General features: G+C 41.5%; 1 protein-coding gene across 3 annotated transcripts in view; it reads right to left on the bottom strand.

The window, feature by feature from the left end:
• LOC135512919 (inactive N-acetylated-alpha-linked acidic dipeptidase-like protein 2) overlaps window positions 1-23,355 on the bottom strand; it is a 270,364-nt gene that overhangs the window by 40,110 nt on the left and 206,899 nt on the right. For all 3 annotated transcript variants that reach the window (XM_064935436.1, XM_064935437.1, XM_064935438.1), the window contains one exon: window positions 7,738-7,884. In XM_064935436.1, coding sequence (XP_064791508.1) covers window positions 7,738-7,884 — 147 coding nt within the window. The remainder of the gene's footprint in view (window positions 1-7,737; window positions 7,885-23,355) is intronic.

Below are 23,355 nucleotides of genomic sequence, written 5' to 3'. Positions count from 1 at the left end.
ACACACACTCCCCTTCAGCGCCCACTTTCTGATCGGTCCCAAGGAAGCCTGGGCAGAGTGGAGACACAGCGGAGGGAAGGAGGGGTGCTGCCTGCCTGCCTTGATACTGTTTTACACCGACTCAGAGAGAGACTCAGAAAGAGCCTCTGAATCAATAAAGCAGGTCTGCTGATGCTGTGTTCATTTCGACTCAGCCGGAGCTCCCACTGAGCTGGGTTTGATTTGATGAGAACTCGGCTGGCTCCCTCTGAAAAAGAGATTGCCACTGGGTGTCACTGGGTGTGCAGGAGATGAGAAAGTCTTAGTGTCAGACTGTACTGCAGTCTGTCTGGGGAATGTGACTGACTGTCAGTCTGAGGGCCTGTCTGTCCTGTTGGAGTAGTGAGGCATGCCAAGATCCATCTTCCTCAACTCTCCTCTGAGAATGTCTTTGCTGCCTCCCTCCATATTTATTTAAAGGTTACTTCAGTAGCTCCAGCATCACACATCTACATGGTTCTATTGGAATGCATTCTACAGTATATGAATGAAGGCATCATATTTGTGACTAGGTGGAGGGTAGAGTATTTGCAAAGAAACACTGACATCTCAACAGCAAGAGGGAGGAGAGAGAGAAGAGTTCAGATGAGTATCCCCTGGTGAGGTTCAGACTAGTGGGAGTTCCAATAGGAACAGCACTCATCTGGGTCATCCTGAGCCCTTCGGAGAACAAACAAACACCACAGCGATTAGCAGACTATAGCACCTCCACTCAGTCAGATGTTCAGGTCAAGTGTGTGTGTTAGGGTTGGGCGATATATCAAATTAATTTGATTAATTCAAACGTATGTTTTAGCATGATATTCCAAATGCCTTTATTGCAAGAATAAAGTTTTTTTTAATGTTTAGTTTTTTATGAGAATTTACAACCCTGCTTGTTCACATGTTGTCTTTTGGTCTCATCTCCTTCGCTCCTACTTTGACTATGCACCTCCTCATTTACACACACACACACACACACACACCAAACTCCTCCCCCTGCCACTCCGAACATCCTCGGCTGACAACAAGCAGTTTCAACTCGCTATTTGCATTTGACGTTTGGTCCAACAGAATCACTCATATGAGACATTATTTGACTGTAATAGAGCAAAACATAACCTTTCTTACTATACCCTGACGTATATACTGACTTGCCTAGTTAAATAAATGTTAAATAAAATACAATGAATACCCTTTTATGTCTCAACTCTTCAAATTGTAAGACAACCAGACCCTGCTAAAATGGGAGTATCAATGAACATTGATTCTGGAAAATGAATGCTCAGTTTGACACGCATACCGCTAGCAGCACTTTAGCCACACACTTTTATACTAGTTGTCTAGTCTGTATGTGCAATAAGCATAAAAAAACAATTATATAAGGAATTGGCAACTCATTCTGAGAAATAAGGTAGGCCACTTGATTTCAACATCTGTACAAAGTGGACAGGCTAGCATGCTGTTCAAAACAGTTGGAGACAGACATAAGGGTGTGTTCATAACAATTAAACTGTTCTACCTTGTTAGCTAGCAAATAGATCCAAGTTGGCTAGACTTTTAATAGAAAGATTAGCTGGCTACTCACTAGTACCTCGACTCGTGCTTGGGAGATTGTTTATGAGATCTAGTTGTGATCATTTTATATAATGCCTGGCTGCTACACGAAGTTGGTCATTATTAGTGAATGTGTATTATGCATGGTCCTGGTTAAATTTGTAACAAAAAGGGCATTTTCATAGATGGACTTGACAGCCAGATCAGTATTTATTGCAAAAAAAAACAGGTTAAACTATTTTGACAAAATAATGTAATTATCAGTGATTCTTTTGATTGTGAAAGTCTTATATTTAGCCTAGGTATAATTTCACAAGCCCTGAATTTATTACATTATTCCTAACTGTTTGCAATGCAGTGTATTTTACTTTTAATTGTAAAACAAAGCTTATTCAGTGAAAATATTTAAAAAACGGAGATGCAGTAAATATCGTGAATCAACCATAAATTCTAAAAAGAATGTAGATATGATCTTTAGGTCATATCACCCAGCCCTTGTGTGTATGCCTGTGTCCGTGCATGCATGTGTGTGTTAGCTAAGACTGTCTAAAACACAATGTAACACAGCAGATACTGCTATACTTGTCATCCTTTATTACTGCTTTGTGATGTGACCATACATAGACAATATGGAAGCCCGGGCCGTTTTGCATGCTGTCTCTCACTTATGATCATATTACATCCACTGTGCCCACTCTGGGGTTAGCTAGCATACATTGAGGAAAAGTGATTTTGAAGAAACCTGCCTAAAAAGAGAGAACCCTAGAAGAGGACTTCAAAGCAGGCTGTGACTAGGGTAAAAGGCTATACATGAGGGAGTATGATTCCAGCCAAACACTCCAATGTCATGAAGGAAGGACTCTAAAATAGAAGATAGTAATCACCTTCAACAGCTTGAAAAATAACACAACACTGTTAGAAGACCTACCTAATTCAAATGTGAAATGGAGGCAGTAGGATCAGATACAACATAGAAAACTGTGAAACAATTGACATGGCTGTTTCTTCTACTTAATAACATTCCTTTAAAAGGGACAAGCTACGACTAATTTCCATAAATAAGGACAAATTGTGTATTTCCCCAGAGTATTCACGTCCCAATGGAACAACTCTCCAATTTCTGCAGTTGGCCCCATTTCAAAGCCAATGGAAATGAAAGAGATATAATAATAGAAGAGAACATTTCAATTTAAGACAAAAAGGTAGAGTTTCCTCTTACAAACCTTCAAGATATGCTAGACCTTGAAGCAAGAGCAACTAAATGGCTTAAATATGTGAAATGCTTTTCTCCTCTTTCATAGAACCAAAGGATAATTGCATTTTCTGTAGGATAACACATTTTCTGTAGGAGTACAGGATTTTCTATGTTTGCCTGTGGTAAGAAGAAGAGGAAGATTCATTCAGTAAGGCCTATTGTTTTAGACACAACTGATGTTGCTTACATGGTGCATTGTATTCCTAAACGCGTATTTGCAATCTCTTTTGCACCTTTGCAGCTCAGACACACCTTTCTCTTTATTGAGTAAAACATAGACTCATTAAGCAACAATAGGTTACTTTTGATTGCTCTTCGATTATACATTAATTGTCCAATCTGAGTTTGAATTGCCAAGGCCCAGGCTCCATTGATTTCCCTTCCCTTTGGCCCTATTCCTCAGTGTGCATTAAATACAATGACCTACTGTATTGACTGGTGTCCAAAATCCTATCAACAGTCTACAACATTATATGGACCACTTTGTAAAACCCTAACCCCTAATGGCATTACATTATGTCAATGGTAATATCGGCACCTAGAACCAAATCTCACACGCGTACTGGTTTCAATTGTCATGAGATGTCAATGGTCAATGAAAAAAAGTGTGATAAGGCATGATGTTCAATCTAAGAAGACCAAAGTGTGTGTTTCATACCAGAAGAGTGCTTTCAGTAACAGGGTCACCGCCATGTGTTAGGGCCAGATGGTGGGATACGCAGTAGCCAAGCCCAGCTCAGTTACTTGTCACTGCAATGAGGTAGAGCAGCGGATGGGCCGGGCCGGAGCAGAGGCAGAGCCAATTGATCAGCAGACTACTGAGTGTAGCCTCCCTCCCTCCCTGCTCCATACAGCTGCAGCCACTTCACACTGCTAATTAGATTAGCTCAGCGTACACTGGTAAAGCACCTCAGGACAGGAATTCTGAACACTGCTGTAACACTGCAGCAACCGGCAACCTAAACACAGCCAAAGAGCCGGGCAACGTCCGAGGGCGTGAGGAGATGGGCGTTTGCATGTGTGTCATAATGAGGGGATGTGTCATGGCGCTGTTTGGGAGAACCAGGGGAATATGAGGATGACGAGACACAGAACTCTGTTTGATGGTTGTGTTTCAGGGTCATAGTCCACACAAATGGAAACCAAACAGTATAACCAGAGTGTGGTCTTGTTTGACATTTCCAAGGGTCATTTCTCTAGCTAGCCTGAAAATCACATTACTTGGTATCATAACATTTGCGGTGTCCGGACAGCACTGATTCCCCTTCTCAGGACTCAGTGAGTGAAAATGGGCTGACAGGTTTTGGCATACCACACCTCTGGACTGTGATCGATAGTGACCTCCAGAGCAGAGCGACTGAGACCCAGTCAGTCAGTCTATTGGAGCCATCTGGTGAGAGAGCCTCAGGAGCAGCAACAGAGAGGAGCCTGGGTAGGCTCCCTGACCAGTCACATCCACTTAGACTAAAATGAGTGCAGTTGTGAAAAAACACAGATGCAAGCTAGTGTTTATAGCAATCTTGCCCAACACAAGTTGTGTTTGTATTTTGAAACTCTCTTTAAACACTTGAAAACATGATAAAACAGCTGGCATGGTGTTTGTTGATTCCATTTTGATGCATTCTTACAAATGTTTTAAATTGTTAAATGTTGTTGTAATTTGTTAGCTACAGTTTGAACATTGGACATCAAACTGTGTGTAGGGAATGCAGAAGGCACACCTGCATGCACACACGTGGTTCAATTATTTCAATTACAATTCACCCGTTTCTTGTCTGTGAGCTCAATGCAAACATTGCACCTTTCACTCGAGAAAAATCAGATCCAGCCTGAACTGTGAGATGTAGTATTGAGTTGTAGTTTCCGACAGGCCAATATTCTATGTAGTTTAGCACATAAAATGTGGTAATTAACTCCAATGACCATAATCCATTCTGCATCCACATGTCTGGTCTGTGTTTCTTTTACACCTGCTACAGAAGAGAAAAGAATGGTGATGGTGAGGGGATGTGGAGAGCAGCTGTTGCTTTGCGAGGTACATTCATTATTTTGAAGAACTACTAAATAGTGATTTTGTCACACAGTAGCTCTAAAAACATGAGATGATGACTGAATAAATAATAAAGTTAGCAAATAAAACAAATGTAATATACACAACAACTTAAATGTTTTTGTAAAGTAATCTGAATTAATTATGGTTAATAAGTGATAAGCAGTAATGGGCAGACTTGTATTAATTGTTTTATTCTGTGTTACCTAAATAATTAAACCTCAAATCGAAAACCATTATAATTTTTTTCTAATCGAACTGACCTCAAAAAGCACTAAATCGCTCAGCATTAATACATAACGGACACACACACACACACACACATAAAATGAAGGCAAGGAGAGCCTTTAAGCTAGTGTGTCATTTCAAATCTGACTCAGATGCATCCTCAAGCTGTTGGCTGCACAGGAGAGCCTTGTGATGAGCCTGGTCCCACATTGCAGTCTGTGGCTCAGGAATCTAATTCATCTGGCTCTAATTCAGCTCGATGTGTTGAATGCCAGGAAAAGGTTACTTTTACAGTTTAAAGCACACCAGTGTCACTGGGCTGATGCTTAGCCAGGCATGTTGTGAGGAAGAGACAGATGTACACATGAGTATGGAGAAAGTGTCATCACTGTGCAGTGTGCACAGCTACACTCCCTAACGGGGGAAAAGTTTGGCATTCCATTTGTTTATAAACTTTGCTGCCTTATCAGCACTCTATAGCAGTAAAATAGGAAAAATATCACATGTTTTACAGTGAGTGTGAATAATTGTATTCAAACCCTAACATCAAATATAAACTGGGTAAAATCAGCAGAGGCCCAAATATTTTTTTACTTTGATCTCTGAGGGTGATGAAAAGTTAATGAATGTTTGGTAGCACTTGACCCCATAACATTTTACGACACCAAGTTATGTCATAAAAGCTGACATAACTTGTCATAACCTGTCATAATATGGTCATAACACTGTCATGATCCATATATTTACACCTGTTGTGACATAGATTGCATTATTTTATGGCTGGTTATGACACCTACATAAGAGTGTCAAAACCTACATTTATTCAAATGTGTTTCTTCCCTGCTGAGAAGTTTCCTTTCGTTTGAAAAATGTGTTTCCTAAATCCTTTGCTGTTGTTGAAGTTAATTCTTTACAGTCATGTTTTTTCCCATCATATTTTAAATAACTTGTAGAAAATACACTTTGTGACTCTGTCATGAAGCATTATGACCATCCTGTGTCACTTTACTTGGACTAAGAAAATAGACTTTAAGAAGCCATCGTGATCATATCAGCCAGATCGGCCTATCACGTACATGCCCTTATATCAGTCATTACTCAAAAAGAAGGCGTCTTGTCCTGCTCCTGAAATCTGCTCCTGCATCCCAGTCATCAGCAACAGAGCATCGGGGTCTGACATCAATGTTTGCGCATTTACAATGATAATTTAAGATGGTTAATAAAATATATATATATACTGCATAAACTTACTGTTGACATGTAGGCTATTGTGTAATGGAATGTTTTGATTGTGCGGTAGGTTTTGACACGCTTATGCAGGTGTCATAACCAGCCATAAAATAATTGCCGTGGTAGGTTCTGTGGGATTCTACACTCTTAGGTATGTGTCATAACCAGTCATAAAATAACACAATATTTGTCATAATAGGCCCAAATAATTGTATATGGCCATATTATAAAAGGTTATGACAAGTTATGTCAGCTGTTATGACATTGTTATGACCGTGTCATAACTAGTTATGAAGCTGGGTTTCAAGTAAAGTGTTAACAAATTGTTTTGTCTAAATCTATACAGCACAGTATTCAGTGATTTCAAGACATTTAAAGCTTAGCTGACTTAAATCAGTACTGCCAGTGGCAGACATTTAACAAGATATCATCTTCCCTTTTTAAAGTTGGGGAAGTTATTTCAGGTGAGTGCTGTTCAGACAGTGAAGAGTCTGCATCATTAACGTGTAAATCACCAGAGGCCTGCGTCTACCAGATGTGTGAGCTGAGGATGCAAATTATTTCATCTCCACCACTCATCAACAGGAGGCGTGAAATGGAGGCAAGACGGGCCCTGGTGGCAGCTGTCATACTGACAGGGTCTGATGGCGACAGACAGTCACATAGACATGTATCTGGCTAAACTGAGATACATTGCATCATTTGCATAGGGAAATGACGTTGCAAAAGAGGCAAGAATGCATGTTGAATAACGATGCCCACATTAACAGAATAACGTAGAGATATAAATGGGCTTCTAGCAAAAACAAAAACTGCTACATTATATTTCCATACAGATGGCATTCAAAAGAACAAGAGACACACAAACGTGTGAGGAGACTTTTGAGACAGATCAGTGTGTAAACTTTGGAAAGAGCTGCATACTGGGAGGCAGACTCAACAGCCTTAAACACTGACTGTAATGAGTGTGTACTTGTCGAAACTGTATGAGGCAAGGCAACAGATGCTAAATGGGAGTACAAAATGTGCACTGGACCACGTTCTTGTCACAATCCCAGTTATTCTGGTACAGAACATCTGCTCGTTTCCTAACACATACGTGCCAGTGTACCTAGCATCTACATGTTTGCTTATAGGAAATCCTACAGTGAAATACATCACATTCCCTCAAAAATATATGCCCTCAATTGTAGCACACAACCCAATTCAGGATAATACCTTTAAACCAGGTGTCATAGACATAGCAATAGACAATCACACTGGACTTTTAACAAACAAGTCAATAAGGAGGAAAATCTTTAATTCACCTATAATGTTTGTAAATAATGGAGAAATCATCTATTACTACCAGACCCTATCATAAAATGTTATGCTTCTGTTTGTGTATGGGTCTCAGTACCTCTTCTGCTTTGGTCTGTTCAAATGCAAACTCCATAGTAGGGACAGCGAGGTGGTTGGCAAAGAAGCTGACGTCCCCAGGGATCTGTAGGGAGCTGACATTTGGTCCAGGGCAGCTTCCACCTCGAATACAGCTCAGCAGCTGCCTCTGAAAGGTAACAACAGACAGAGAGAGATAAAGAGAGAGAGGAGGGATGTGAAAGAGATTTGTCATTAAATAGAGAAGAGTTGTTTAGCAGAATACAAGGACTAGAGGGGAAGGGAAAGGCTGAAAACAATAGCACAATAGTTTTATAAATGCAGACAGATTGAACTGAGACAGAGAGAAAGCTAGAGAGACAGATATTCAGAGAGATACTGTAGATCTGGCAGTATGGTAGCAGAGGCTGAGTCTCAGCTGCTGATTGTGAATGCAGCTCAAGAGGCTTTGAAACAGAAGCTGTGGGGAACAGTTTCTAATAAATGTTTTCGAAAAAGCTGAAATGAAGGTTTAAGTTTAAAGATTTACTGTGGCTTGGTGTAACAGTCCCCCTGGATGTACTGTGGGAGGATGAGTAGGTAGTTTGGAAAAAATATGGGCCTCTAGAAATGTTAAATGCAGAAAGGGGAGATGAATAGCATGCATTTTAAAGGTACTAGCATGTACCAAAATACCAGACAAATCAGGAACAAACAGAAATCCAAACCAATTAACAGATCTTACTGTACAAACAGAATGAGCATATTTAAATGGATCTCAATTTGACTTTTGGCATCATGTTTATACCAGGTAACTCAGGGGGGACGACACATTACCAACATTACAGAAAACATACTAAAACAGAAACAAGAATCTGAGAGGAAGTATCCAACCACTGTAAGATACTCAATGAAAGGGCAGCAGAGGCCATTCAATTCCAGATAAAGCTAAGAATCTTGGAGAAAGGAAACTCAATAGCACGGAGATTGAGAGGAGAGAAGGGAGAGAATGGGTCATTCTGTCCTGTGTTGCCTTGCCTCCCGCCTTCTCCCAATCAATATTTAATTTATTTGTCTGCTATGATAACGAGATAGTGAAATCATTGTTTATATATTTGTGCTTAAATGATCCTGTAGCCGAGAGGAGGCTGGAGTTTGGCGTGCAGCCAGAGCAGCTGTGGGCCATCCACTATGCAGCATCCACTCCTCTGTACTACAGTACACTACCCAGATGATGCATTAGATCACGCTGTAGCAGCAGCAGTACCACCTGTAACCATCAGTTAACCAGGCTTTTATCAATTCACAATGCTCACAGTACACTGCCCTGCATAAGCTGTTATAGACTGCTTCCCATTCCAGAGATAAGAAACAACAACTTCTCGTAATGGCAATCTGCTAAAGGGAAGGAAATGTACACTGTTATGAATGTTTACATATACAGTTGAAGTCGGAAGTTTACATACACCTTAGCCAAATACATTTAAACTCAGTTTTTCACAATTCCAATTCCTGACATTTAATCCAAGAAAAAATTAAATTATCACCACTTTATTTTAAGAATGTGAAATGTCAGAATAATAGTAGAGAAATGTATTTATTTCAGCGTTTATTTCTTTCATCATATTCCCAGTGGGTCAGAGGTCTACATACACTCAATTAGTATTTGGAACCATTGCCTTTAAATTGTTTAACTTGGGTCAAACGGTTTGGGTAGCCTTCCACAAGCTTCCCACAATAAGTTGGGTGAATTTTGGCCCATTCCTCCTGACAGAGCTGGTGTAACTGAGTCAGGTTTGTAGGTCTCCTTGCTCATACACACTTTTTCAGTTCTGCCCACAAATTCTCTATGGGATTGAGGTCACGGCTTTGTGATGGCCACTCCAATACCTTGACGTTGTTATCCTTAAGTCATTTTGCCACAACTTTGGAAGTCTGCTTAGGGTCATTGTCCATTTGGAAGACCCATTTGCGACCAAGCTTTAACTTCCTGACGGATGTCTTGAGATGTTGCTTCAATGTATCCACATAAGTTTCCTCCCTCATGATGCCATTTATTTTGTGAAGTGCACCAGTCCATCCTGCAGCAAAGCACCCCGACAACATGATGCTGCCACCCCCGTGCTTCACGGTTGGAATGGTGTTCTTCGGCTTGCAAGCCTCCCCCTTTTTCCTCCAAACATAATGATGATCGTTATGGCCAAACAATTTTTGTTTCGTCAGACCAGAGGACATTTCTCCAAAAAGTACGATCTTTGTCCCCATGCGCAGTTGAAAACTGTCTGGATTTTTTATGGCGGTTTGGAGCAGTGGCTTCTTCCTTGCTGAGCGGCCTTTCAGCTTATGTCGATATAGGACTGTGGATATAGATACTTGTGTACCTGTTTCCTCCAGCATCTTCACAAGGTCCTTTGCTTTTGTTCTAGGATTGATTTGCACTTTTCGCACCAAAGTACGTATATCTCTAGGAGACAGAACGCGTCTCCTTCCTGAGCGGCATGACGGCTGTGTGGTTCCATGGTGTTTGATACTTGCATACTATTGTTTTTTACATATGAACGTGGTACCTTCAGGCGTTTGAAAATTGCTCCCAAGGATGAACCAGACTTGTGGAGGTCTAAAACTTTTTTCTGGGGTCTTGGCTGATTTCTTTTGATTTCCCCATGATTTCAAGCAAATAGGTACTGAGTTTGACGGTAGGCCTTGAAATAAACTCAGTAAAAAAAGAAACTTCCCTTTTTCAGGACCCTGTCTTTCAAAGACAATTCATAAAAATCCAAATAACTTCATTTTAAAGGGTTAAAACACTGTTTCCCATGCTTGTTTAAAATTACCCTTAAACAATTAATGAACTTGCAACTGTGGAAAGGTTGTTAAGACACTAACAGCTTACAGACGGTAGGCAATTAAGTGCAAAGCTATGAAAATTTAGGACACTAAAGAGGCCTTTCTACTGACTCTGAAAAACACCAAAAGAAAGATGCCAAGGGTCCCTACTCATCTGTGTGAACATGCCTTTAGCATGCTACAAGGATGCATGAGGACTGCAGATGTGGCCAGGGCAATAAATTGCTGTGAGTACTGTGAGACGCCTAAGACAGAGCTACAGGGAGACAGGACGGACAGCTGATCATCCTCGCAGTGGCAGACCACGTGTAACAACACCTGCACAGGATCGGTACATCCGAACACCACACCTGCGGGACAGGTACAGGATGGCAACAACAACTGCCCAAGTTACACCAGGAACGCACAATCCCTCCATCAGTGCTCAGACTCTCCACAATAGGCTGGACTGAGGGCTTGTAGGCCTTTTGTAAGGCAGGTCCTCACCAGACATCACCGGCAACAACGTCAACTATGGGCATAAACCCACCATTGCTGGACCAGAGTGGACTGGCAAAAAGTGCTCTTCACTGACGAGTCGCAGTTTTGTCTCACCAGGGGTGATGGTCGGATTCGTGTTTATCATCTAAGGAATGAGCGTAACACCGAGGCCTGTACTATGGAGCAGGATCGATTTGGAGGTGGAGGGTCGTCCGTCATGATCTGGGGCGGTGTGTCATAGAATCATTGGACTGAGCTTGTTGTCATTGCAGGCAATCACAATGCTGTGCGTTACAGGGAAGACATCATCCTCCCTCATGTGGTTCCCTTCCTGCAGGCTCATCCTGACAAGACCCTCCAGCATGACAATTCCACCAGCCATACTGCTCGTTCTGTGCGTGATTTCCTGAAAGACAGGAATGTCAGTGTTCTGCCATGGCCAGCAAAGAGCCCAGATCAGCACATCTGGGACCTGTTGGATCGGAGTGTGAGGGCTAGGGCCATTCCCCCCAAAAATCTCCGGGAACTTGCAGGTGCCTTTGTTGGAAGAGTGGGGTAACATCTCACAGCAGGAACTGGCAAATCTGGTCCAGTCCATGAGGAGGAGATGCACTGCAGTACTTAATGCAGCTGGTGGCCACACAAGATACTGACTGTTACTTTTGATTTTGACCCCCCCCCCCCCCTTTGTTCAGGGACACATTATTCCATTTCTGCTAGTCACATGTCTGTGGGACTTGTTCAGTTTATATCTCAGTTGATGTCAATTAGCCCATCAGAAGCTTCTAAAGCCATGACATAATCTTCTGGAATTTTCCAAGCTGTTTAAAGGCACAGTCAACTTACTGTATGCAAGACTTCTGTGATAATGTGAATTATGAGTGAAATAATCTGTCTGCAAACAATTGTTGGAAAAATGACTTGTGTCATGCACAAAGTAGATGTCATAACCGACTTGCCAAAATTATAGTTTGTTAACGAGAAATTTGTAGAGTGGTTGAAAAACTAGTTTTAATGACTACAACCTAAGTGTATGTAAACTTCTGACTTCAACAGTATTATCCCTGTATGTAATGGCGATTAGAGAAGGTTTCTTCCCTGTACAGGGGCTGTAAATCTTGTAATGGCGCTGTATTTTCTGCAATCCATCTCTAATCGACTCATATTGACTGGGGAGTGCCCTGCAGTGTGTGAACCCAGGCCTCAGAGGGCTAACTGATCAATGGATCCTTTAATAGGCAACTTAACTGGATTACTGTGATGCACACTGACATGCTGTCTGACTCTGAACAAAAATACAGTGGGGGGTGAACAACATAAAGAAATGGGCAGTAGAATCTGTGGCCATGTGTGATGCATTCAGATAATGTCAATGTTTTGACATGTTCTTCTACAGTAAATAGCATATATGTTGTATGTATGTAAAAGCATAATCATTGGCCTAGTTCTGACTTCAAAGAAAAGAGGGCTACATTTTGATATTCAGGTCCTCAGAGGAGGTGTTTTCAATAGTATAACTTGTAGAAGGAAGGGAAGCGCTTCTACGGTACACAATAGTAGATATTTGAGAATAGAAGGTGCTCTTTGGTAAAAGGGGTATATAGGTCATCAAAAACAAAAAGGAGGACCAAGGAACACTTCATTTAATTAAAGGGAAACTTCACAGCTAGACACTATTTGGGCTGTCTTCCTACATAATTATGAGTGAGTGTGTTTATGAAATAATTATGCACTGTAGCTGTATTTTTGCATTTTTGCGCTGGGATAGTTCAATCAATTGCATCATTGGTTGATTGAGCATACTATCTGAAATAAAAAAATAAATGGAGGCATGTTTTGTAGCAATTATTGTGGCCTTTGTGTTTTGCCGATTGCGCGATCATGCTAGAGGTGAGTATATATGGTTGTTCTTGTTCAATAGAGCCATTGGACTTGTCTCAATAATGTTCCTATCTATTTTCTCTGGATTTGTTAAGACTACAGCCCTGCTTCCTTGTTCCCGACCCTCAAAGGCGGCCTTTTCAAAACAAGGGGCAGTGCTAGTTTACAAGTTCACTGGAGTTGTTACCGTGCATCTATCCGAGATTGCTAAATAATTAGCTCCAATGGCTGCTTCTGATGATTCCTCTTTACAAGAGCTGAACCACGAAACATTTTTGAAGAATGAGTTGAGACAGCGATTATTTTTTTTGCGAGACCAGCAAGCAGTGGCGGCAGCCTAGACTTGCTGGACCAGGACTCATGAGGGCAAATTACAAACAAGTCATTTGTTTAGCTCTTGGTAGTTAGCTAGCAATATTACCTCTCATTTTACACGAGGCAGTGTTATTCAGTACAGTACAATTTGGTGATCAATTCAGCCATAATGGGGCTTGTTGGTACCACTACAAGCCAAACTAGCCAAGTTTAGCTAGTTAGCTGTATACGTTAAATGTACTGTAGTCTAACGTTGTAGCTAGTTAGCCTCAGTGCCTCTCGTTAGGAACAAAACTGGAGAAATGTTTTGATGATCGCAGAGTAAAGGAATGGCTTTATGACTCATTAATATTGGAGTAACTATGCCTGGTGTTGTAGCTAGCTAACTACTGTGTATGTGGGATGTCTCATATTCTACACCATGAACAACCTCTTGCAGAAGATTTGTATGTACTGAAAGTATCCTGGAGAGACATGAAGACTGATCATGAAGATGTGTAAAACATGAAGACTGAAGTGTAACCATAAAATAAACCATGTTCATCTGTAAACAAAAAGTTACAGTAGACTGGTATGTGTTTTGTTACACTTAAGAGTCAATAATGGGGCAGACGGGCTGTTAGCAAAGATGTGAAAAGTTTGAGGGGGGCTTGAACTGTAGACCGTTTAGTGGTGTGTAGAGTTGCGCTGTTGAGTAGACAAGCACTGCCAGCAATAGTGAATAGGCTAGAAGAGTATACCAACACCCCTCTCTCCCATGCCAAAGAACTGACTGCAAGGGTGTGAAAAGTTTTAGGAGCACTTGTATTGTAGACAGTTTAGTGTATTAGTGATTTTATTTTCTCTAGGGGATATTGCGCTTTCATAAATACCTTTGGCTGTCCTGGCTTGTTTCAAAGTCAGATGACGTTGAGCTTATTCCAGGGTGAAAGTTTTCATCCGACGTGTTTACAGGCTCTACTACTAAATTCAAGGTCATCAGCAGCAGGATTCAGAGATGTGGACTCGAGTCACGTGACTTGGACTCGAGTACCACTCAGTCGCACATTTTACGACTTGAAACTTGACTTGTCAAAAATAAAAACCCTTGCCACTCGACTTCGACTTGAGCATCTATAACTTGTGATTTAACTTGGACTTGAGCTGTATGACTCAATTTGTCATCTTGCGCACAATGTAGGCCTATCTGTTCTTTATAGCGGAGTGCTGCATGTTCTGTGCATTCTGTTCTGTGTCTTGACCAATCATATTCACTGAAATCACAGGTTGCGCTCCGGGCACAATGCTCGTCATTTAGCAAAGCGCAAGCCGCTCTACTGTCGTCTTAGCAAACGTGATAACACATCACTCCTGACAGACACAAGCAATAACTCTTCACAGAAATATTGCAGCAGCCTACAACTAAACTGTATGAGAAGAAAACACGATTTCTCCAGTCTGATCAACTAGGCTACTGATAACAACCGCAGCCCGCAGCTGCATAGGCTCCAGCCAATGGACCCTGTCCCCTCTGGCCAGTGTAAACAAAGTGGTAATGTTATGTAACCTATCTATAGACCATTTATTTGTATTAGGAGAAAATGTGAATATGATCAAATTTGGTGTAGGCTATATTCAAACTTGGGCTGGCTGGCTAGGCAATCTTGACCTTTTCAATACAAAATTATTAACTGAAATGAATTGAACACAATACCGATTACATAAATACACTGTGTGAGTCAATTTTAATTGCAGTTGATATAGGCTTATACTATGTAAAACTGCATAATGCAAGCTCAGCCCTGTGAGCTCTACTGTCCAATTGCAGAGGTTGTGTCTGTGTAAAGAAAAGTTGTAAAATATAATGAATATGAACAAGTACAAGGTTGCTGCAGTTTAACAGGGTTTTCATTCTTCCTAGGAACAGGTTTTTCAGATAGCCTAGTTGTGAAGCGCATTGGGGCAGTAACTGAAAGGTCAATAGTTCAAATCCCTAAGCTGACTAGGTAAAAAAAACTGTCTTTGTGCCCTTGAGCAAGACACTTAAACCTAATTGTCCATGTAAGTCACTCTGGAGAAGTGTCTGCTAAATGACTCAAATGTAAATAAAATATAAACCTTTGCACAACTGATTAATCACTAATAGACCCTATAGAGTTAGGAAAAGCTCCAGGCCAAAGGTAAAACAATTTGCCCCACCACTCTGAAAAGCATACATTACACTTTTAAAAGACAGAGGCAAACCATAGAGAAACTGAAGGAGCTTTTTTTAAGTGAACATGAATAGGTACCAATAAGTACATTATGATTGAAAAGCGCCACACTAGCCAGGGACAGGTTTGATAGAGCCTCATAAGCACAGGCTGTGTGATGCTGCAAGTCTCTTCCTGCCCTGCACAATTAATCCACACTCTCTGGCTCAAAATATAGCATCAACTTTGTAGGCCTATCTGTAGGTCTATCTCCCTGTTCACCCATGACTGCGTGGCCATGCATGCCTCCAACTCGATCATCAAGTTTGCAGATGACACAACAGTAGTAGACTTGATCACCAACAACGACGAGACAGCCTATAGGGAGGAGGTGAGGGCACTCAGAGTGTGGTGTCATGAAAACAACCTCTCACTCAACATCAACAAAACAGAGTAGATGATCGTGGACTTCAGGAAACAGCAGAGGGAGCACTCCCCTATCCACATCAACGGGACAGCAGTGGAGAAGGTGGAAAGTTTCAAGTTCCTCGGCGTACACATCATGGACAAACTAAAATGGTCCACACACACAGACAGTGTTGTGAAGAAGGCACAACAGCACCTCTTCAACCTCAGGAGGCTGAAGAAGTGTGGCTTGTCACCTAAAACCCTCAGAAACTACTATAGATGGACAATTGAGAGCATCTTGTCAGGCTGTATCACCGCCTGGTACGGCAACAGGACACCTACAGCAAGATAAGTACAGATACATCAAAGCTGGGACCGAGAGACTGAAAAATAGCTTCTATCTCAAGGTCATAACACTGAGAGTCTGCTGCCTACATACAGACTTGAAATCATTGGCCACTCTAATAAATGGATCAGTAGTCACTTAATTAATGCCACTTTAATAATGATGTTTACATATCTTGCGCTACTCACCCCAGATGTATATACTGTATTTTATACCATCTATTGCATCTTGTCTATGCCGGTCAGTCATGACCCATCCATATATTTATATGTACATATTCTTATTCCATCTCTTTAGATTTGTGTGTATTAGGTAGTCGTTGTGGAATTGTTAGATTACTTGCTAGATATTGCTGCATTGTTGGAACTAGAAACACAAGCATTTCGCTACACTCGCAATAATATCTGCTAACCAATGTGTATGTTACCAATACAATTTGATTTGATAACCTAATATTGGTAACAAGAAAGCAATAATAGCAGAATGATTGCAAAGATAGCAGAATGATTGCAAAGAATGATGCAAAGCCAACCTGAACTCAGGGGTAGACAAAACATAGTAAATGAAAATCCAGGATGCTTAAACCACTAGGCAAAGACATCAGTTCAACGTCTAGTTTTGATTTACATTTGGTTGTCTTACTAACATAAATTCAACATGAAATCAACAAAAAGTGTCACCATTTCATTGGATTTAGGTTAAAAGTTGGGTTTAAAAAAAAATCCCTTACGTTGATTACTTTTTTATAATCATATCATGTTTCCATGTTGATTCAACATTGTGACTTTGAATTCATGATATGTTACGAATTACAATTAGTATGATATGTTACAAATTCCAAATCGTACAATATGTTTAAAATTTGCAATACGTATGATATGTTACGAATTCCAATATGTTGTGGCTAACATGAACATGTCTAACTTGCACCGCTATGCAATTATTAAGAGACTAGATACAAATAGCTAATCCTGGTGACCAATGTTAAAGCATTCATTTATTGAGGCAAACAGATCAGGGATGTCAAGGTGGTACCCAAGCATATGCTATGTGTACAGTGTATATAACAACTACCAATAGACCTACTACATTATAAGCGTTGTCAATCAAAGAATTACTCTCTAAAGCGAGGAATGCATTTACTCAATTCAACTAATAATTTATTAGTCACAAAATAATTAGCACTCAAAAAATTACAGTGTTAATGAAATACATGATACATTACAGAATAGTCAATTATTATCACCAATAGGCTAAACTTAATGTGGTCTTCAGTTCAGAATAATCTCTAAGAGAAACAATGATGTGTGTGATAGTATGATGTGTGTGATAGTTCTCAAAATATGAACAAATTCACTGTCCTTTTAACCAAATTCAAGCAGAAACTCACACCCAACCTGAATGAAAATGTCTTTGCTAGTAAAATCAATAGACTGGAACAACACACCCAGATTGTAATCTAACCAACTCAATTTAAATGATAAGAGTGCACCCCTGTGTCGCTCTTCTTTGAGCTATACACCATCCAACAAACAAAATAACAGTTTCCCTGTCACAATAAATCCATAGGACTTACAGTACAATAACACATATCAACATTCGTAGCTCTTTGTGGACTCTTGAAACAATCCAAACATGACAATTTCATTCACACAGTAACATTCATTGAGTCAATTTCACATTTTCATCTGTTTTCATACCTCCTACGCTGTCCATAATCCCATGGTTCTGTGGGAACGTTCTTCCCCGGAGAAAGACACAGATAAGGTATGTTTGACCCCTATATAGCCCACAGATGGTCAGCCTTCCCAAAATGTTCAGAAAACGTGATTGAGTGGGCCTGGCCACTGGTGCCTGCAAGTCGCCAGTTGAGAGTTTCACCTTCTCTCATTCTTTTGTTTCTCACAAAATGGCCTTAGATCTTTCACCATTGGCATGCTAATGTTGGGTGCTGTAAACTGAGATGCTAATACATTTTATTTCATTTTATTTTCAAATATACTGTTTTTATGATGCAGCCATCTTTGATATCTTTTATGTATATCTGACTAATTTGGTAAAAACCACATCTGAAGTTGCTATTGACTAATCCAATCAGATAAAATAAAATGTTACGCTCATTAAAATGTAAATGAATGTGAATTTCTCTGTGATGTGTTGGTGTACCTTCAGTTCTGTTTTGCTCTTACAAAGAAGAACGGAAACATTCCTTTCTAGCTTGCTTACCTAAGGTTATGTGCACGTCTAAAGATGAAGACAATACTACCCGCCAAAAGGACATTTCTGATGTGATGCCGCTAGGTCCATGAACTGCTGGTCAGAAGATCGTCTACAGTGACTACAGTGCTGATCATACGGTTTTGAACACTTCTGTCTGACGAAGAATCAGATGTGTTCATGGGGAGGATTATGTAAGGCGACCCAGCCCCCAAAGTGACTCTTTACACAGTATGTAAGGATTCCTCTGTGTTGTGTTAGGAATTCAAGATTCTCAACCCCCATTGTCACACCTCTGGGTAGCAGAGGCTCTGTTGTCTTTACAGGTCTGTCGTTCTGATATCTGATTGGAGTAAAACTTTACAGTAAATCTATTGATCAACAACTCCAAATCCAAACAACTCAGATGTTATAAAAGGGTCTTTCTCTTTATTGTTGCTGACCTGCACTGGTGAGATTTTATTTTATTTTCCTTTATTTAACTAGGCAAGTCAGTTAAGAACAAATTCTTATTTTCAATGACGGCCTAGGAACAGTGGGTTAACTGCCTGTTCAGGGGCAGAACGACAGATTTGTACCTTGTCAGCTCAGGGGGTTTGAACTTGCAACCTTCCGGTTACTAGTCCAACACTCTAACCACTAGGCTACACTGCCTCCCTACACTGTTTATTTTTCTCTCTGTAAAGACAACCATCCCACCTCAGACCGAACTTCCACACACTCAAACAACCTGTGCGGGAAAGGGGGTCATTTCTCCAGAACCTCCCCCAGTTCCTACACTAGCAGGACAAGGGCCAACACGACCAACCCCACTAACCCAAATCCCAAACCCACTGTCCCCCACCCCCTTCACCAGACAACAACAACAAAGACCCAGACCTTTCCACAGGGACTGCCCAACCCACCACCCAAGATGTCTCAGAAACGGCCCCCACCCCGTCACCACCCAAGCAATCCCAGAAACAGCCCCCACCGCTGCTGGCCCCTCCAATCCCTTCCTTGCTACCTCCACACCCTCCAAACCCCTGGTCAAAGGGGAGCCGATTTAGAAAAAGGCCATACAACCGGAAGTCCCCCTCGCCTCACAACACTAGTTCTGAGACGACAACGAACTAATCTGGACAAAAATTACCAAAAGGAAAAGACCAGACAAAAAACAGACCAACAAGAGACCAGACCAGAAGAGCACCACAGAACCCAAACCCCGACGCCAGCTAACACGACCCACCAAATCCCCTACACCAGGCAGTCAGTAGGGAGGCATGTCAAGACCTGAGAACAGCCAAAAACCACCCAACAACACAAACGACCGCTAGAGGCCCTCATCCAAATATGCAATGACACGATCAGACCTGAACCCCCCAATAAGCCTTTATCATGACCCTGACAACACACTCCGAACAGAAGGACTTTCTTCAGATGGCTGTTCCTGGTTGCCTACTAACAAGGGAATCCATCTAGAGATGGCACAAGGTACTGTACATACAGAGAACTGCACCACGGAGGCACTCGCACTGAACACACCCACCAACTGTTTGTGAGTGCTCTGTGGCCAGGTGGATCTGGGACCTGTTTGCTCCCTCTGTCTTCCAGCCTCCTCCTCCTCCAACACCAGCCCAGGCCGATGGACAATACCCTCCACCACTCCCACCCCCCTGCTCACTCTATCTCCCTTTCCCCTTCCTCCCTCTACGCTTATCCCTCTCACGGAACCAAAACCCGACCAAAAGCAGGAACCATTCATCACCACACCAGAAGAGGTGCGGAGGAATGACCAAAGCTCTAGACCTACGCCCGGAGCGAGCAGGTCACAGGGCAGTACCATCACTGACCTCCGGGTCTATGTGCTTCCAGGTGTGTCTGCTCACTCCTCAGGTTGTCCTTCCTCCCCTCTGCAGAGCCAACCCCAGTCCCAGCACCACACCCAGTCACAACACCAGAACACTGGAAGAGGCGGGGAGGAGGGGCCAAAAACAGACATTCACCTGGAGCGAGCAGACCGACCACAGGGGAGTGCCACAATTGACCTCAGGGTCTAGGGCTCCATTGAGTGTCTGCTTGCTCCTCAGGTTGTCCTTCCTCCCCTCTGCAGACTCAGCATCACTACCAGCACCAATCCAGATACCAGTTTCCAGCACCAGACACAGCACCAGATAAGGTGCAGAGGAGGGACCAAACACCAGACCTTCACCGGAGCAAGCAGGCCACAGGGAAGTACCACCATTGACCTCTGGGTCTAGGGCTCCCTTGTGTGTCTGCTTGCTCCTCAAGTTGTCCTTCCACCACCCTATACAGATCCCGAGCCAGCACCATCCCCAGTTCCTGGTTCCTGTTTTTTCCCAAGTCCCCTTTCCCAGCAAAAGACCCAGCAACAACCTCTGGTTTCCAGCCCTCGTACCAGCATGATTTCCAACCTGACCCCAACACCAACCCAGGTATTCCCGGTCCCAGCCCAACACCAGCACCAACCCTGGACACAGCACCAACAAACCACAATTACAGTACCATCTTCATCCAGCAACTGCCAGCCCAGAGCCCACTGCTTCCCTAACACAAAGACCCTAACACACTATCAACCACTCCACCAGACCAAACATGACTGACTGATTGACTGACGGACTAACTAATTGATAGACTGATTATGGCTACAGTACCTGTTTTTTTATTGAATGCATTAGTTTTTTTGTGTTTTTCTTTGTTTTTCTTTTTATTCGATTAGTTTAGGTTGGATTGATTACTTATTGTTTGAAATGTTTATTATTTTGAATTTTAACCACAGTTATTTGAAATTTTTACTTGAATTTTGGAACAACCAAATAAATGTACCTGTCTTTCTCTCTCCACTCCAGGGATTCTTGGGGCACGGCCTTTCAGGCTATGCCCCTCTCTTTTCCTCTCTGATCATGCTTAGAATAATACCTTGTATTGCTTGTTAATGCTTTGTATGTGATTTATGCCTTATATGCTTTTATTTATTTTATTTATCGTATATGATTTATGCTTTCTATGTGATTTCATTCATTTTACAAAGTGATCACATTGACATTTCTTGATTGCTTATTACTGTAGCTCAACTATAGTCTCATGCATATTTGTATTATCTTTATGGAATCAGATAAACATTTGAATAGGTTTAATTGCATAGTCTTATTATGGGTCAGATGTGAGGTAAATGTAATATACATATCAAATATCACCCCACTACAGTGTTTATACCCCTTAACTTATTCCACATTTTGTTGTGTTACAACCTGAATTAAAAATGGATTAAATATATGTATTTTCTCACCCATCTACACAACATACCCTATAATGACAAAGTGAAAACAAAATGTTTGCAAATTTCTTGAAAATTAAATACAGATGTATCTCATTTCCATAAGTATTCACACCATTGAGTCACCTTTAGCAGCGATTACAGCTGTGAGTCTTTTTGGGTAAGTCTCTAAGAGTTTTGCACACCTGGATTGCACAATATTTTCACATTATTCCTTATAAATGTATTCAAGATCTGTCAATTTGGATGTTGAACATTGCTAGACTCAGGTTTCAGGTAAGACCCAAGTGCAGACTTTTGAAGTAACAATGTTTATTACAACAACAGGGGCAGGCAAACAACAGGTCAAGGCTTGCAAGGGTTGATAATCCAGAGTAATGGGGCTAAGGTACAGGACGGCAGGCAAGCCCAGGGTCAGCTCAAGCAGAGGACAGTAAAGCAGAGTAGGGGCAAAGGCACAGGATGGCAGGCAGGCTCAGAATCAGGACAGGCAAGGGTCAAAACCAGGATGACGGGAAAAAGAGAGACTGGGGAAAAGCAGGAGCTGAGACAAAACGCTGGTTGACTTGAACAAACAAGACGAACTGGCAACAGACAAACAGAGAACACAGGTATAAGTACCCAGGGGATAAGTGGGGAAGATGGGCGACACCTGGAGCATGGTGGGGACAAGCACAAGGACAGGTGAAACAGATCAGGGCGTGACATAGACAACCATTTTCAGATCTTGCCATAGATTTTCAATCCGATTTAAGTCAAAACTGTAACTAGGCCACTCAGGAACGTTCTTTGTAAGCAACTCTAGTCTATATTTGACCTTGTGTTTTAGGTTATTGTCCTGCTGAATGGTGACTTTGTCTCCCAGTGTCTGTTGGAAAGCAGACTGCACCAGGCTTTCCTCTAGGAGTTTGCCTGTGCTGAGCTCTATTCCATTTATTTCTATGAAAAGAAAACTCCCTAGTCCTTGCCAATGACAAGCATACCCATAACATGATGCAGCCACCACCATGCTAAAAAATATGAAGAGTGGTACTAAGTGGTGTGTTTTGTTGGATTTGCCTCAAATATAACGTTTTGAATTCAGGACATAAAGTGAATTTCTTTGCCACGTTTTTGGAGTTTTACTTAGTGCCTTATTGCAAACAGGAAGCATGTTTTGGAATACTTTTTTTCTGTACAAGCTTCCTTCTTTTCACTCTGTCATTTAGGTTAGTACTGTGGAATAACTACAATGTTGTTGATCTGTCCTCAGTTTTCTCCTATCACAGCCATTAAACTCTGTAACTGTTTTAAAAGTCTCCAAAGGCCTCATGGTGAAATCCCTGAGCAGTTCCCTTCCATTTCGGCAGTTAGGAAGGATGCCTGTATATTTGTAGTGACTGGGTGTATTGACACCATCCAAAGTGTAATTAATACCATGCTCAAAGGGATAATCAGTGTCTGCCTTTTTTTACCCATCTACAAATTTATTTTTATTTTTTAAATGTTACCTTTATTTATCCAGGCAAGTCAGTTAAGAACAATTTCTTATTTTCAACGACGGCCTGGGAACAGTGGGTTAACTGCCTGTTCAGGGGCAGAACGACAGATTTGTACCTTGTCAGCTCGGGGGTTTGAACTCACAACCTTCCGGTTGCTAGTCCAACGCTCTAACCACTAGGCTACCCTGCTCTTCTTTGAGAGCCATTGTAAAACCTCCCTTGTCTTTGTGGTTAAATC

This window comes from Oncorhynchus masou, chromosome 24 (assembly GCF_036934945.1).
Source record: "Oncorhynchus masou masou isolate Uvic2021 chromosome 24, UVic_Omas_1.1, whole genome shotgun sequence".
Classification (NCBI taxonomy): Eukaryota; Metazoa; Chordata; class Actinopteri; order Salmoniformes; family Salmonidae; genus Oncorhynchus; species Oncorhynchus masou.
This window is presented reverse-complemented; position numbering and strand designations above follow the sequence as displayed.